This window comes from Vipera berus (assembly GCF_964194415.1).
Source record: "Vipera berus genome assembly, chromosome: Z".
In the NCBI taxonomy this organism is placed as follows: Eukaryota; Metazoa; Chordata; class Lepidosauria; order Squamata; family Viperidae; genus Vipera; species Vipera berus.
This window is the reverse complement of record NC_138205.1, coordinates 88256433-88274915: the sequence shown is the minus strand read 5'-3', so window position 1 is coordinate 88274915 and position 18483 is coordinate 88256433. Positions and strand designations below refer to the sequence as shown.

The 18483-nt window shown below is 42.7% G+C and overlaps 1 protein-coding gene across 1 annotated transcript in view; it reads left to right on the top strand.

Moving 5' to 3' along the window:
- KCNH8 (potassium voltage-gated channel subfamily H member 8) overlaps positions 1-18483 on the top strand; it is a gene marked incomplete at both ends in the record, with an annotated part of 235425 nt that overhangs the window by 135877 nt on the left and 81065 nt on the right. Inside the window, one exon of the mRNA XM_081346252.1 lies at positions 15791-15948. Within this exon, the coding sequence (XP_081202378.1) occupies positions 15791-15948 (158 nt within the window). The remainder of the gene's footprint in view (positions 1-15790; positions 15949-18483) is intronic.

Genomic DNA, 18483 nt, shown 5'->3' with positions numbered 1-18483 from the left:
TAGTTTAAAAAAATGTAGAGGAGAAAGCTTTTGCTGGAAAAAAAGTAACCATTTTTTTTATTACTGATGGGATATAAGTGGTTGTGGTAAAGTGGTAAAGAACAATCAGCCCAAGAGAAATGTTATAAATCTTTGAGTGCTTTGCATCAGAAGCCTCTTCAATGGCAATACTCTGCTGACATAATAGATGGTCACAAAAAGAAACTTCAATCTTATGTATATTTATAAGCAAATCATTCAGGAGGACTGAGAAAAAGCAATTATAAAACCTGACATGCTTGTCAAAAACCATATTAGCATCAGATGCTGTGTGTGCACATTCAAGGATATTTGCACACCTCTGGGCGCAGAAGCTGAATCTGCCCATCTCTCTTCTGCTTAGCTACCTATGCAATTACTTTAGCCAGATCTAGTGAAGGTATACTAATTTTCTGCAAACTGATTTGAGTACTATCAAATTTTCTTCTTTTTCCTTCCTTCCTTCCTTCCTTCCTTCCTTCCTTCCTTCCTTCCTCCCTCCCTCCCTCCCTCCCTCCCTCCCTCCCTCCCTCCCTCCCTCCCTATGACATTAACCCTAATTTAGGGTGCTGCTGTCTCACCTTCAATTCCAAACTGATCAAAAATAAAGCAAATCAGTTAAAAACATTAATGTGAAAATAATTACCATTATTTTATCAAAGCATGTCTGTGGCCAATCAAATTGAAACCTTACTGAAGAGTTGAACATGTCAGTGCCCCTAATTATGCTTAATTGCAAATGTGATTACCTGGGCCTGTCAATTAATTACTTAAATTGTGATTTACGAGGAAACGAGCATTTGTTTATTTATGAGAGTTACAGTATATTTCACTCAGTCAATGGATCTCAACAACAATAATAAAATGTAATCATGAAATAATCATTTTTTAAAAAACGTAAAAGCAGGCATAACATTAAAACATCCTTCATATATAAAACAGCACTTTGGCAAGCAAAACCTGACTAAATAGGTCAGTCTTAGCTGCCTTACTAATGATTAATTAACATAAGGGGAGCCATCAGAATATTTTGTGGCATGCTGTTTCAGTGAGCCAAAAAAGCCATCAAAAATTTCCACCTCTGAATTCCCACTATCCTGACATTCTTTGTGAGAGGAATCTGAACATGAATAGATGGATAGACTCCACTTGAAAAACATGGTCCTGCAGATAACAAGGTCTCAACTCCAAAGTGATTTATAGAGTATAACCACCACTTTAAATTTAGCTGGAAATACATCGGCAACCAATCAAGGACTACATAAGTGTTACCCCAGTGGAACAGTTTTCACCCACCAAGAAATAGATGCTGTGAGGTGATAAGAGCATGAATTGGAATATTGTATTCCATGCTTGGTGCATCAGCCAAAGCTAGTGAAACAAAGTGCCTTGTTCTTGTCACCTGCCTGTAGTTCAGAAGCCATAAGTCTCCCCAAATACCCATTGTGTAATTTTGTTCCTTCAGGGGTAGGGCACCTCCAGTCTAAAATAACATGAATAATTAGCCACTCTATCTTGCTAGGATTCAGCATGAGCTTGTTTTATACCAGGTCCTCACAGCCTCCAAATACCAAGCAAGAATCTCCCTCTCTACCACCTGGCCAAGTCTAGGATAAAGATATTTAGCTGGATATCAACTATCACCTTTAATTGTTTTATTAGCTTTTTATATAGATACAAAGGAAAGATTCAAGATCACCACTACTAATCACAGTTATATGATTGGTTATATGATTGTTGGAAACCACCATGAATTCCCTAGAGATATGGTGTGAAAAGTTTGTAAATAAACACCTAATGATATCCCTTAAATTATTTAGGTCTTTAATAACAATGAAAACTAACAACCTGAAGTAGGTAAGCAACTGAAAGTGAGGTTCTATAAGAACAGATATGACAAGAGATTCCATTCTAGATAAACCAGTCAGAATGTGAACTGCTGCATTTTAATGACGAGACGTTATTAACGCATGTTTCCAAGGACAGACACATGCGAACCAAAACTCATTTATATACTTTGATAGTTCACTTTGTGATGTCCTATCCAAATAATAAAACATTGAATGAATGCTGATAATTGGGGAAAACAATAAAAAATGTGAATTTTCTTCATAGCATTTTTCCTGCAAAGTACAGGCTTTACCTTTTTTTAATATATCAGCTAAGTGTAGATTCATTGTTGTGACAGGAACTGACCCACTGGCTTGACATTGTAGGCTGACAATATGTGACTGGCCCAAAGTCATCCAGCTGGCTTTCATGCCTAAATGAGACTAAAACTCATAGTTTTCTATTTTCTAAACTAGTGCCTTAACCATTAGGCCAAACCGGGCTTTCACTCAGAAAAATGTAAAGATTGATTAACGGACAAATTGAAAATGATAAACTGGACTCTGATGCTCTACCTGAAAATTTGGAAATGACAGAAACCTATGTTTTTGACAGAGAGTACCTGGCTTTAATTAAAGCAAGAAATAATATTAAAGCAAAAAAAATAAGAACATGCAGTGTTTGGATTTAGGAGACATAATACCAGCGTTCAATTTCTAGCAAAATCCCTTTGATCTTTGGAATTTGACATCTATCAGATTTATATATTTAGCTTAAGGGCAATATACTGTATGGTTCCTATCTTGTAGGACATGAAAATATTGAGATACCTATCATGATCTAAGCTTTTATTTGTTAGTTAACAACTTGTACTGTAGCAAAAAGCAATGTGACTATAAACCTAATTATGGAATGCGTAAATCATAGATGTTAGCAAGCAGTAGATACTGATTGATAGTTTTCTATTTTATAATATTTAAACTATTTTAGCTTCTACAGCTTTCCTATTCTGAATATAGCTTCACTATTGTTAAGTTTCAGGATCAGTGAGGCATTGACGAGGCAGAGCGGTGAAAATAGGAACATGTTTATTCAGTTACAACAGTAGCAGCACTAACTGCTGCTTAGTTTCTATTTATATGGACTGCCGCTAGTCAGCAACCAATGAGATTAAAGCGGTAACTCCTACCTAAAATGCAAACTAACAGCTCCGGAGACAAACAGTCTGGAGTTTAAACAGTAATGGCCGTTAACCATTGCACAACAGTTTACAAGCAATTTATCTCAATACATAACACCCCTTCCCCCTAGATGATGCAACTCAAGTAATGAACATAGTCTTTTAAATATGTTGGCGGCCTTTGCGGCCGCTCCGAGCATCTCAGAGTCGCTGGGAGTTCCCAGTCTGCCAGCTCGCCTGCCAGGCTGGGTAGACCAGGGTTTTGAGACCCAATTGCTCTGGGTCGGCCCGAGTCCCTTTGGTGGTCTGTCCCGGTAGACCCGAGTCAAAATCCATTGGTGGCACAGTTTCCGCTGGGCTGGAAATCAGAGCCGTTTGCCGGTCCCACTCAATGGGTGCAGTCTGTGCATTCGGGGGTGATTCGCTTGCTGCTAGCCCCCCGTCTCCACAGCTGGGAGTCTTGTCAGTGAATGCAGACTCTGCTGTCATGCCTTTGTCGAGCCGCTCCTGGGGTTGGCCTTCACAAGAGTCTTGAGCCAGTGATTGGTTTGCTAGACTCCGGCACAGTTGGTCGATGTGCTGCCGTATCACTCTGCCATCTTCCAGGACCACTTCTTAAGAAAATGGCCCTGACACATTACCACCCACAGCTACCACCCACAGTGCCCCTTGACTGTAATTCCAGGCCCAAACCCGGGCACCAACTTGCAAACTTCGCAGTAGCTTTAGTTATGCTATGTCCATGGCAACCCGGTCTGGATGTAGCCGATCCAGCTTCATGATTAAGCGCTGACCCCATCTAAGTTCTGCTGGGCTTCTGCCCATGGATGTGCAGGGAGTTGTAAATTAGCAGAGTAGAAAATCTGCCAATCTGTGATGCCAGTCACCGGTTATGATCCTCTTCAAAGATTCTTTGGTCGTTCGGACCATGTGTTCTGCTTGGCCATTTGAGGCCAGGTGAAAGGAGGCTGAAGTGGCATGCCTGATCATGTTAGCCCTCAGGAAGGACTGAAATTCTGAGCCCCATTGTCTTGAGACTAGCATGTTGGGTAACCCATGTATTGCAAAGATCCTGTGCAGTTCCTGGATGGTCCTGGCAGTAGTCCTAGTTGGGACAGGTGCAACCTCTAACCATTTGGAGTGACTGTCCACCACAATGTGGAACAGCTGTCCCTGAAATGACCCAGCAAAGTCAATGTGGATTCTTGACCACGGGGCTTGCATGGATTTCCATCGGTGGACAGGGGCTTACAGCATCTCGGGCCTGGATTGCTGGCAAGTGCAGCAACTATGTACTTGGGCCTCAATATCTTTATCAAACCCAGACCACCACAGATAGCTTCTTGCGAGTGCCTTCATCCAGACTATTCCCAGATGTCCCTTGTGCAGAGACGCTAAAACCCTGGACCTCAAGGAGCTCGGGACTATGACCTGACTCCCCCAAAGGATGCAGCCCTTATGAACTGAGAGCTCATCTTTCCGCATATAAAAACTCTGGAAGGTTGGCCCCAAACACCTGTCCAGCCATCCTGTGTATGCCCAGTTCAACACGCGACTAAGCATCTTCTTTGAAGCTGTCTCGGTAGCCATGTCCCCAGCATGAAGGGGAGACTCCGGCAAATCCTGGATAGCCAGGATGCCGGCCGCCAGAGCGGGATCTGGCTCTACGTGTGGCAGAGGCAGCCTGCTGAGGCCATTTGTGTGCCCCATTTCTTTGCCCAGTTTGTGAACCAGCCAGTAATCATAGGCTAAAAGGAAGATACACCACCTCAGTATCCTGGGAGACAGAATCTGAGGTGTCTGTTTGTTCATGGTGAACAAACCCAGAAGTGGCTTGTGGTCCAAGAAGACCATGAAATGGCAGCCATACAAGTAGTCATGAAACTTCTTTATGGCAGCCACTATGGCCAGCACCTCCTTGTCTATTTGCACGTAGTTGTGTTCTGCTGAAGATAGGGTCCTAGACTAATAAGCGATGGGAGCCTGCCTCCCGTCAGCCATTAAATGGCTCAACACTGCCCCGACCCCCGTATGGCGATGCATCACAAGCAATGCAGATGGGCAGCTTTTCATTAAAGTGGGTGAGTACTGAATGTGAAGACAGCAGTGATTTGACTGCCGAGGAGCTTTTCTCGTGGATGCTCGTCTACTGCCACTGTGCCTTTTTGTCCAAGAGCCTGTGTAATGGCTCTGCCACTGCGGCCTTGTGTGGGAAGAAGGCATGGTAAAAGTTTAGTAAGCCTAAAAAGCTCCCTCTTTGACTTAGGGCTGGGGGCCTGCTGAATTGCCTTGAACTTTGATTCAGCAGGATGAATGCCTGTGGCATCTGTGCGGAAATCGAGGAACTCAGTTGAGTCCACCCTAATCTTGCATTTCTCCCACTTCAATTTCAGCCCCTCTTGGTGGAAATGCTGAAGGACAGCCTTGAGCCATTCAGCCAAACCTCGACTGACTCCCCAGTTATGAGGATGTCATCAAAATAGGGGCACACACCTGAGATGCCCTTGAGCATGTGCTCCATCATGCTCTGGAAGAGCCCTGGGGCTACACTGACCCCGAACTATAGGCGCCTTACCCTGAAAGCCCCCCTGTGTGTGACTATGGCTGAGCTTCCACCATGGCATCATCCACGGGTAGCTGCTGGTATGCTTGAGCCAAACCCAATTTGGCAAACATGCGACCTCCCTGTAGTGACACCAAAATGTGGCTGACTACAGGCACCGGATATGTGTGTTGTTGAAGTGCTCGGTTGATCATGCACTTATAATCTGTGCAAATGTGCACATCCCCATTGGCCTTAAGTGGCATAACTATGGGGGTTTCCCACACACTGCTATCAACTGGCTGCAACACACCTTGTTGCACCAGCTTGTCCAGCTCTGCATTGATTTTTGGTTTGAGAGCAAAAGGCACTCTACGAGGCTTGTTCTGTATTGAGGCTATGGATGGATCAAGATGGAGGGCAATTGGAGGCTCCTTGTACTCTCCTAAGCTAGGGCTGAACACATCAGCAAATTCCTGGCAAACTGCCAACAAGTCCGCCGCTTGTGTTCGGTTAATGCCAGTCACATGGATGCCCAATGCATCAAACCAGTTGAGCCCAATGAGGCTTGTACAGTGGCCCTCGACCACCATGACGTCCAGGGGACCCTCAAACTCTGAACTGCACATTCCTTCTCCTTTAACTGGTACGTGGGAGTTTTGGAAATCAGTCATCATGAGGTTAGACGGTTTGAGTTTAACTCGTTTGCCCCTATGAGTGCAAATTTGGTTGAAAGTTCCTTGGGAAACTATCAAGACGGCAGACCCAGTGTCCAGTTCCATGTGGCATGGGAATCCTTGAAGCTTGACCCTGAGTCTAAGCTTCTCTTTAAGTGGGCAATGGGTACCCATTCTAAACATGCTCCTTCTGCTGGAGCAGTAGCCAACTCTGTGCTGTCCTGGGGCCCCGGTACCATTCCTGGAGAGTCCCTCTGGCGACCTTTACAGACAGCGGTGATGTGGCCTTGCTTGCCACATGCTCGGTACGTTGCTGTGCGGAACCTGCACTCCAAGCGTCTATGTCAGCCTCCACAGCCCACACATCGAACAAAGGGAACTCCCTTGTCAAATGGCCGCTGGATTCTTTCTCATTCCCTCTGCAGCTGGTTGACCTCATGGTCCGTGTTGAAGTCTTCAGTTCGTTCGGCGTCCTCATGGTGGATGGCTTCTGGATTAGGAGTGTTCTTGGAGGGCCATAAAGCTTTGATGGCACCCCCGGTGGCTTCTTCAGCCATTACCTCCTTCAGGGTGTCTTGAAATTTGAAGGTCTCCCTAGCAAACAACTTCTGCTGGAGTTCCCAGTTCCTCAGCCCACATACTAAATGGTCTCACAGTTTCTCTTCAAGGTCTGTAAAGTTGCAAAGCCGGGACACCTGTTGTAGGATGGCTATGAACTCGGCAGCAGACTCTCCTGGTTGCTGCTCCCGCTGCTCAAATGCATGCCTCCATGCAATGACAGAGAGCTTCAGCTCAAAGTGCTCCTTGAGCTTCTTCTTAAGGTCTGTGAAGGTGACCAATTCCAGTGTGGCAGGAGTGACTAGGTTTTCAGCTATGTTGAATGTTGCCTGGCCACACATGACAGCCTTCAAGCCATCTTCGCTAACTTGGTTAGCTCACAGATAATTCTCAACGTGGGAAATGTATGAGCTCCACCTCTCAGGATGCACCACGTCGAACTCCTCCAACTTGCCGACCTTGTCCATGGTGAGTTGTCTCCGACCTCTCAATGTCTTGTGCTGCTAAGGTTTCCTAAGGCTGGTCCTAGGACGGGTCCTTAGGACGTGGTTGTCTCCAGCGTGGTTTGCTGGCAGACAGAGGGGGGAATGTAGTTCCTGCCAGAGCTCTGATGCCTGACCTCACCCCTAGTGACTTCTGGCTCTCTTCTTAACACCAGATCCCACCTTTGTCACCACTGTTAAGTTTCAGGATTGGAGAGGCATTGACAAGGCAGAATGGTGAAAACAGAAACATGTTTATTCAGTTTCAACAGAAGCAGCACTAACTGCTGCTTAGCTTCTTTTTTTGTATATATTTTATTAGAATTTTTTTCTTTAACATAACATAAATCATTATAAAACAGAATGTTGTCTGGGTGGCATTTATGAAACAATCCTTAACAGTTAATTTCTATAATCTATATTCCATCTGTTAATTTCATTTGATTTCCCCTATCCCTAGCGTATCGTTCCTTGCAAAACATTAGATTAAAGCAATTTTGTTTATTTAACAACAGTTAAATATATAATCTGAATAGTCCTATATATCATTTTAGTTGTCTTATCGCAAATCCTGTCACTATATTTATTTCAATTTATTTCCCCCCCAAAAAAGAAAAAACATTTACAAATAACAGTCTTTTTCTAACACTCAACTATATTTACGTTGATGGATTTCATCTTTTTTTTCTCCCTTCATGCAAACCTTCTCATACTTTTGTATTTCCCAATAAATGTAAAAATATAAAAAAGAAAAAAAGAAAAAAAGAAAAAACAACAACAAAGTACAAGAACAACTTATTTCTCCCTTTACATTCTAAATGTTCTTAAAAATAACAATCATTTCAACATTCAGCTATATTTACATTTATGAATTTAATTATATACACACACACACACACACATATATATATACACATATACATATACATATACACATATACACATATACACATATACACATATATACATATACACATATACACATATACACATATACACATATACACATATATACATATATACATATATACATATATACATATATACATATATACATATATATATATATATATATATATATATATATATATATATATATATATATATATTATATATATATATATATATATATATATATATATATACCCTCTATACTTTTATATTTCTTAATAAAGAGACAAAAGAGAGGCAAATACAAAATTAAAGAGAGGGAAAGAAAAAGAAAAAAAGAGAGAGAAAAAAGAGGAAGAGCTTCTATTTATACGACTGCCGCTAGTTGGCAGCCAATGAGATTAAAGCAGTAATTCCTGCCTAAAATGCAAACTAACACCTCCAGAGACAAGCAGTCTGGAGTTTAAACAGTAACGGCCGTTAACCAGTGCACAACAATTTACAAACAATTTATTTCAGTACATAACACTATAACAGGGATGGTGAACTTATGGCACGCGTGCCACAGGTGGCACGCAGAGCTGTCCCTGTTGGCAAGCATGCCATCACCAAAGAGGGAAGCGGGGCCAGGCTACCCTGCCCTCTCTGCACATGCTGCTGTGCTCTTGCTCTCTTTTTCTCTGCACTGAGAATCAGGGAGCAGCTGCAAGAGCTGGGTGGATCCAGGCTGGATGGTGGAGGCAGCTACAGCCTGAGTCAGGTAAGCCTCCGGAATGATTTTGTCCCCCCCATGGCCGATCAGGGCAGCAGAGGCCTTTTCGAAGCCTCTGGAGCTCGCATCCATTGCCAGGGGGCAATTGTGCAGTGCACCAGCGGCCCAATCTGGGCTCCAGAGGCCTGCAAAAACCTCTGTCCCACAGATCTAGGGCTGCACAATGATTTTGCACCCTCCCCACTGCCAATCCAGGCCGCTGAAGCACCACAAAATTCCCCCACAGGGGGGCAAAATCACTGTGCAGCCCTAGATCTGTGGGGCAGAGGCCTTTTCCAAGTGGCGACAGGGTGATCCATGCAGGGGTGGAAATGGTGGTGACAGCAGGACAATCCATACGGGGGGGGGGGAAACTGCGGCAGTGGCAGGAGAATCCGTACAGGGGGGAATGGCGGCAGCAGCACAGCAATCCTTGCGATGGCTTGGCCAGAGCTCGGGGAACTGATGGGGCACCAATCTTCCCTCCTTCCACCATGGCAGGCTGCTACTCACCGTGCTATGGGCCACCAGGCGTCAAAGGCCGGCTGTGACCACCCTGCCCCCGGTCAGATTGAACCGGCCACCTGGGTTACAGGGGCTGAAGCAGGTTCTGCTCTCCCAAAAGACCAGGGCTGGGGCTGAGAGGAGGCAAAGATCCATGCCACTTCCTGGTTATTTTTCTCCAGCCGGAGGCAAAAATCCGCTCCATTTGCTGGCTGTTTGTTTTTGGTGGGAGGCAAAGATCCATTCCATGTCAAAACCGAACATTTGTTTGACTCTGACTGAAGGGAAAAAAAATGCCTTGTGCATCGCGGCAAATGTCCGGTTCGGCCTGAGGTAGCTGTTTGACTCTGGCCGGAGGTGAAAGGCCACCTTGTGCATTGTGGCAGAGGGCCAGTTTCGGGCACATAGCGGCTGCTCGCCATTCTCCAGAGGAGAATGCCTGCCTGGTGTGTTGCGGCAGAGGGCTGGTTTCAGGCGCGTATCAGCTGCTCACCTCCCTCCGGGGGAGAACGCCTGCCTGGCATGTTGTGGCAGAGGGCCAGTTTCAGGTGCGTAGCAGCTGCTCACCTCCCTCCAAATCAGCCATGGGGGGAGGGAGAGAAATTGCTCTGCAGCCCTAGATCTGGGTGGCAGAAGCATTTTTCAGGCTTCCAACAGCCATGGATGTAAGCTCCAGAAGCTTAAAAAATGCTTCTGCAATGCCGGCAGCGGCAGGGCGATCCATGCACGAGGTGGGGAATGGGAGCCACCACATGGATTGCCATTTTCCCCCACACACGGATCCCCCTGCCACCACTGCCGGAGTTTCCCACCCCCCATCCTGCACACGGAACACACTGCCGCCACTGCCGCTTTGAAAAGGCCTCTGCCCCATGAATCTAGGGCTGCACAGTGATTTTGCTCCCCTCCCATGGCCGATCCAGCTGGCAGAGGCCTTTTTGAAGCCTCTAGAGTTCGCATCCAGGGCCGAGGGGCTGAGGTGGGCAAGGCGGGCGGTGCTTCAGCAGCTCCACATCACATGAGGCGGGAAACTCCCGGTTTTGGGAGTGGTGTGGCACAGATCTTTGCCTCCAGCCATTTAAAACCGGCCGTTTCCCACTATGCACGTCATGGCAAATTGCCGGTTTCAGGAGAACGGCCATGGGCCAGCCAGCCAGCGAGAACAGGTTGGGTGGGGGGATCAGGATCTGGCCCCTTTTACCTCATCCAGGGGCCAGGGAGAGGTTGCCTGCCAAGCCGTGTGTGTGACAGCAGCGCTGGAGGCAGCAGCCCCCCAGGCAGGATCTGGTAAGCCAGGCAGCCATCGAGAGCAGGGGATCTGACCCTTTACCTCATGCAGGGGCCTGGAAGAAGTTGCCTGCCAAGCCTTGTGTGCATGGTGGCGGCAGCCCGGGCAGGCTCTGGTAAGTGAGGCAGGGAAGAGGAGCCAGCCAGCCAGTGAGAACAGGGGATCTGGCCCCTCTTACCTCATCCGGGAGCTGGGGAGCAGTTGCCTACCAAGTCATGTGTGCGGCAGAGGCGCCAGAGGTGGCGGTCACCTGGGCAGGCTCTAGTAAGCCAGGCAGCCAGAGACAGCAGGGGATATGGCCCCTTTTACCTCGTGCAGGGGCTGGGGAGAAGTTGCCTGCCAAGCCTTGTGTGCGCCGCAGCGGCAGCCAGGCAGGCTCTGGTAAGTGAGGCAGGGCCGAGGAGCCAGCCAGCCAACGAGAGCAGGGGATCTGGCCCCTTTTACCTCGTCTGGGGCCTGGGGAGAAGTTGCCTGCCAAGCCATTGTGTGGCAGCGATGCCAGAGGTGGCAGTCGCCTGGGCAGGCTCTGGTAAGCCAGGCAGCCAGCGAGAGCAGGGGATATGGCCTCTTCTACCTCGTGCAGGGGCCGGGGAGAAGTTGCCTGCCAAGCCTTGTGTGCACGGCAGCCCAGGCAGGCTCTGGTAAGCAAGACAGGGCCGAGGAGCAGCCAGCCAGCGAGAGCAGGGAATCTGGCCCCTTTTACCTCGTCTGGGGCCCGGGGAGAAGTTGCCTGCCAAGTATTCCTGCCCACCTGCCCACGCTCTTCTCCCTGTCCCTGTCCGAGGCTTTCGTTGTTGTGAGCATTTCTGTTGAGGATTGGGGGGCTGTTTGGTCTTTATTCCCTTCCCATCTGCTGGGTGGTTGCAGCAGGTTTTGGTCTCTTCTGTCGTGCTTTGAGGTTTTGGGGGGGAATCCCCACTCCAGTTGCTAAGCTTGCTTAAAGCCTCTTCCTCACCGGAGCCACCCTTTGTCTGCAACCAGCCCCAACCTCTGTCTCACCTTGCCTTGCCCCATGGCAATGACACCCTTGCCCTGCCCCCTCCCTCGCCTCACCTCACCCTGTAGGACAAGCCTCCTACCCATTGTCCCACTCGCCAGAGAATCCCTGGATCTATTCCAATCCTGCCCTGCCCCCACAGGCATCCCTCCCCAGGAGCGACATCGAGGTGGCCACACCCACCCCAGCCACACCCAACCATACTCCCATGACTACCATAGCCATGCCCACTTGGTGGTCATGCCCACTCGGTGGCCATGCCCCCGACACCCGGCGATGCATAAGTGGGTTTTGGGTTGCAGTTTGGGCACTCGGTCTCAAAAAGGTTCGCCACCACTGCACTATAATGTTAGAAGATTACTTTGAAGATGGTTGTTGTATATCTGTTAAACTTTTATCAAACAGCCCTCTACTCTCCAGAAATGCTGAATATCTTATCTCTCTTAGCAAAAACCAGATATTTCAATTTATTAAAACTGGGAGCCAGTTTTGTCTCCAGTACCCTAATGTTGCAGCAACTACTCTTTTCAATCCAACAGGTGTTTGAGAGTTTATATGTCATTGTCAGTATAAAGAAGCATTGGGAGTTTATACTGTGCTAAGATGGTATATGGAAATTCTACCACAGATTCACACAATTAAATAATTGGGGGTCAGTTCTGCTCAAGAAGCATGTGGAATGCTAATTAGAATCAGGTGATGCAATTAGTCTTTAGGTTGATGAATGCTATTCAACTATTTTTTTATACTGGTAGTGAACACTTAGTAGCTTTAAAACATTGGTTCAAACTTGTTACAAGGCACAAACAGGAATTTATATGAAGAAGAAATTGCTAGAAACTGTGCAAACAAAACTTTTGCAGTCATTTTTAGCTGCTCCCAATGGAATTCCAAATGCCCACTTAAGATTCAAGACAGGTCAGAGACTGGGAGATGATAATATACAGACTTCATTATATTTCTTTCCAAATGGACTGAACCCCTTAATTTTAATAAATTTGTCATGGAGATAGACAATGGAGCATAGGTTAGCTTCATATGGGCTCTTTCTATACTATTTTTAATGTCAGTAGGCTATTATCAAGCCAAACAATTAATTATACAAAGAATAATAAATGTAAAATTTCAGATGTAGGTCAACAGGTTGTTCCATCATGACAGAATGCAGATAAACAGTGATACATGAGAACCAGTGTGTTATCTTCAAAACATAATATATCTACTGCTTAGTAAGCTAGAAAAAGGTAGGATAGACAACATCACCACCAGATGGATTTATAGCTGGCTGACAAACCATATTCAGTGATAGTCCTCAATGGTACTACATCCACATGGAGAGAAGCAAGAAGTGGGGTACAACAAGGGCCCATTTTAGGCCCAGTACTCTTCAATATCTTTATAAATGACTTAGGTGAGGGAATGGGGGGGGATCATCAAATTTTCAGATACCACTAAACTGGCACGAATAGCCAACATCCAAGAAGACAAGCTCAGGATCCAAAAAGATTTTGACAAACTTGAACAATGGGCCCTATCCAACAAAATGAGTTTTAATGTGGAGGAAAGCAAAGTTTTACATTTAGGCAAGACAAATCAAAGGTATAAGCAGGGCCTTTTTTTGTCATAGAACCCTCAGAACGGAGTTCCGGCACCTTTTTTGAATGGAACCTTATAGGGTAGGCAAGGTGGGTTGTATGACATGTGTGAGTTCCGGCACCTTTTTCTTTTACAAAAAAAAGCACTGGGTATAAGTACAGATTAGGTGAGACCTGGCTCAAAAACAGTAACTGTGAGAGGGACCTTGGAGTCCTAGTGTACGATCACTTGACTATGAGCCAGAAGTATGGAGCAGCAGCTAAAAAAGCTAATACAATGCTGGGTTGTATCAACAGAGGCATAGAATGAAGATCACGTGAAGTATTAGTCCTCTTTATAAAACTCTAGTAAGGCCACACCTGGAATACTACACCAGTTTTGGTCACCATACTACAAAAACGATGTTGAGACTTTGGAAAAAGTTCAGAGAAGAACAAGTAAAATGATCAAAGGCCTGGAGACTAAAACATATGAAGAACAGCTGCAGGACTTGGGTTTGGGTAGTCTAAAGAAAAGAAGAAACAGGGGTGACATGATAGCAATATTCCAGTATTTGAGGGGCTGCCACAAAGAAGAGGGGATCAAACTATTTTCCAAAGCACCAGAGTACAGGACCAGAAACAATGGTTGGAAACTGATCAAGGAGAGAAGCAACCTGGAATTAAAGAGAAACTTCCTAACAGTGAGGACAATTAACCAGTAGAACAGCTTGCCTTCAGAAGTTGTGGGCACTCCATCCCTGGAGATTTTTAAGAAGAGACTACTAGACAGTCACTTGTCTGAAGTGGTATAGGTTCTCCTGCTTGAGCAGAAGGCTGGACTAAAAGACATTCCAATTCTATTCTATTCTATTCTATTCTATTCTATTCTATTCTATTCTATTCTATTCTATTCTATTCTATTCTATTCTATTCTATTCTATTCTATTCTATTCTATTCTATTCTGTTTAGAATAGCATTTTTAAACCTAGATGCAATGTTCTTCCATTACCACTACTCCAAGTCAAGTACAGTAAAATCTGCATAGTGAAGTACATCTATCTGTGTGGTAATAAGGAAGTTGAAACCAACTTGGACATATTACATTGCAAATTTTGTAGAGACATAATTTTGTAGAGACATAATTTCTATCTTGCCTCTAATAGATAAATTACCAGTGAGATTAGACAAATTTTATATCAGTTATATTCTCCAAGATTTAAAATCTATTACCTGTGAAAATTTTGTATTGTTGCAATGAAAATAAGACAAAAATCATTAAAATACTGTTTTAGAAAGTTTTCACTTTTACCCTGAATATCACTTTTAGATAGTTGTTCTTTTTGTATATACATTGCTAGGGATATTTATATTATTTTTTAATTTTTAATTTATCATTATTTAGGTAATTAATGTATTGATACAGTAATAGATGTATAAATTTAATACCTATATGTGATGTCTCTTTTAGTAATATATTGCATCAATTTGTTTCATTTTGTTACTGTTATTTGCTGATCATTGACCTAATAAATAAATGCTACTACTATTTCTATCACTACAAAAACTATTATTACCAAATAAGTGTTAGTCACATTTGTTTATTCTGAAATAAAAATACTTTTTTGGTAATGGTAATGATTAATTAGTCAACACCTATCTGAATGTTATAAACTTCAGTAACAAAGAGGCTGTGAAGTGTAATTGCTTTTCATTTTTACCTTAATCCATAAGGTTTGTTTTAGAGATGAAACTCAGATTGGAAGTTCATATTTTAAAAATGTAGAATTTACAGAAATGGTTTACAAGCCATGAAGCACCCTTTCTGTGGCCATTATAACTTTGAATAATCATTAAATTGAGGGCTATCTGTACACCAAAGATCTTCTCCAGTAGTGTTTGATGTTGGTCTCTTATCTACTTCTTGTCTTTACTGACAATTTAGCTGCTAGACACAGAGTTTGTTTTTGTGTTTCTTTAATATTCTAACTGGGCACTTATTTTTGCATCTTCCTGTTTCTCGCCAATATAATGTCATCATGGCAAGGTGCAAGTTGAAACAAGCTTATGAGTTGGAACAAAGTTGGAGTTATTTATGCATTGGACAGTCACAAAAATCATTTATTTAAATATTTAAACCAGTTGAGAAAAATGTATAGAAGAAAAAGTTGGCTTAGTGCATTTCAACCTTGCAGTATATTTCCAACTGCTAAATACTATATTTAGCAAGATGGGCAGTTAAGTGTACAGCATAAAGTTATGAAATGGCATCATAGTGGGAAAACTACAGAAGAGTCAATGCTAAAATGTGGAAGAAACTAGGAAATACCAATAATAGTATTTGGTACATGGACAAAATCAGACTAGTGACAAAAACATGAAATTATTCCCATTAAAATATCCTCTCTTAATTATAGATGACTGATTTAAATAAAAAATAAAAATCACTTGGAATCCAGTGGAATTTCTAATACTTACATTTCTCTATGTCAAGCAGATATTATTTTAAATTTCCGAACTACATATGTCAGCAAGTCTGGCCAAGTAATATTTGAAGCAAGATCTATTTGTATCCACTATGTGACTACCTGGTTTATCATTGATTTAATAGCTGCACTTCCTTTTGATCTTCTTTATGCTTTCAACGTCAATGTGGTAAGTATAGCTTTATGAAACTACTAAAATAACTATTACAGTATTCACCTCAAGAAATCCTTTTTGTGAATGAATGAATGAATGTATTAGTCTATGGAGGCAAATAAAAACTACACAAACCACTTCTTTATGCATGTGTATATTGTGTACATTTTATTCTTGAGTGCTGTATTTTTTTCTATTCCAGATAAAATACTAGTGTTATCTGTTCTCTTTGAAATACTCAATAAACAGTCAAGAGGGGAAAACACAATGAAAATAAAGTTAAAGCCATCTAAACAGAAAGATGAAACCATTGAAAGCTTTGAGTAAGGTATACAGATAGTCCTTAACTTATGAATGTAATTCAGCCCAGAAATACAGTCATAAATTGTGCTCATGTCCAATTTTACAATCTTTTTTTCTGGTTGTTCACTTCTTAAATGAACACCATGGCTGTTAAGCAAATCCATTGTCCATAATAGGAGGTTTTTTTACTGAAAACCATCAAAAGTTAATGCCCATTTCTGGCAAGAATATTCATAATTGTGAGCCCATAACTGCAGGATACTATAAACGGTTGTAAATATGGGTCAGTTGACTTTAACTAAAATTCAATCACATGACTGCAGGGGGGGTGCAACTATCAAAACTTCAAATCTGGATCATACCTTTTTAGAGGGGTGTGTCATTACTTTGCCTAAGTAACATAAGTCATAAGGTCATAAGTCAAGGACTGCCTATTTCTAATGGATACATTACATTTTTAAGCATCATGCAAACCAAAAATATCTTTTGATGGATTGAACTCAAGTTAGTTACATCCATGTATGTATTGAATTATTTAATAGTGAAAATAATTTATTTTCTTACATTAAAATAAAAAAACAGAAACACAATATCTAATTTTCTGTGAATTACACAAATTCATTTTCCTTAATAATTTAGTCCCTGCTCACGATGGTCTCACTAACTCATCATAATGGGGGAGGGGTTTGTACCTGGGAGGGATGAGTAAATAAGCAACTTGTGTGTGGCAAGTGACTCAAAAGGGACCTTTTTTTAAAATCCCATTTATATCCCGCCCTTCTCCGAAGACTGAGGACGGCTTACAATCTAAAGCACAAATCAATGTGCTTAGCAATATACTTTCCTTTGGCTGCAAAGGCAACAGGGAGAAACATACATTTAGACTGGCAAGATTCTGTTAATGTAATCTTGCAATAAAGTAAAGTTAGTTCATCTGGGCCGGCAAGTCTGAAAGAACATTTCTCAAGAAATTGGAAGGGTCCCTTCTGAGACATTTGCCACTCCATATTCCTTTTGCAGCCTAAGCTTATCTTACTGTGGCTCTTTCCCTTCTCTCCCATGTCATTCCCAGTTCCATTACAACAGGTGGCAATGCAGCAAGAAATTTGCAAACAGCCTTTTAAGATGCCCAGAAGTTCATCATTCTGGCATGCAGGAGAGGATTTAATTCCATCTTTAAAAACTCGTTTCTACTCACCAACATTTAGAAAATCAATAAAATGCATTTATTTTGTCAGGCTTTTAATTGCTTAATAACTTTAGTCACAGCAACAGCACCTAATTACCTCAGCTGATCTCAGAAAAGTTAATCAGATCTGTTTAGTATTTTGACTGCAACCACCAGAAAATCCCAGAACCATTTATTGATTTGGGAAGTTAAAAAGCAAAGGAAACAACAGAAAACTATTTCCTTATTGTTGCTAGGAAAACTATTTGTATACTCATCAAGAACTTAGATTAACTCAAAAGACTGTACTTTAAGTATCATGTCTTAATTTTAATGTCTCTGGGTGTGTGTGTGTGTGTGTGTATAGATATGGGTATATATTCATGTTCTGTTTCATTCAGTTGATGATGATAGCCACTTTCAAAACTGAAGGAAATAAATCAAATAAGTAAAATATTTTGGGGGGAAAATGTCAGTGCAGCCAGAGTATCATGAGCTATAGGCTGACATATGTCTAATTTTGCAAAGATCAAATTGATTTACCCCATTAATTTTCAAATTTTTACTGAAGTTATACATTCATTTTTTTCCCCTTAAGGCTCACTTAGGTGGCAAAACCTAGCCAACTTCAAGTGATCTGAAAATGTTAAGTAATGTTTGATAGTAACTGTAAGAAAAAAAATTAATCGCTTGCTTAATGCTGGGATGGGACAGTAATTCCATGATTTAAGTAAATTGAGATACTGATGGGGTGGGAGAAGAGGAGAGACAGATCCTGGAGGAAGGTAATGATAAAAAAAATTCTGTATAAATGCCATGAAAATTCTATGAATGTTTCCATGCAATCACCAGGAGTTAAGCTCAGTTTAAAATAACCTTATTTAATTTGGTTGAGTATTGGCCCAAAGTCACCCAAAAAATTTTCATGCCTAAGGCAGGACTAGATCTCACAGTATCCTAGTTTCTAGGCTAGCACCTTAACTTCTTGATTAAGTAAAATAGGCTTTTCGAGAATGGATAAATTACATGTTTCCAACAGCCAAGTTTAATGTCTAAAATAAATTTACTCCCAATTTTTC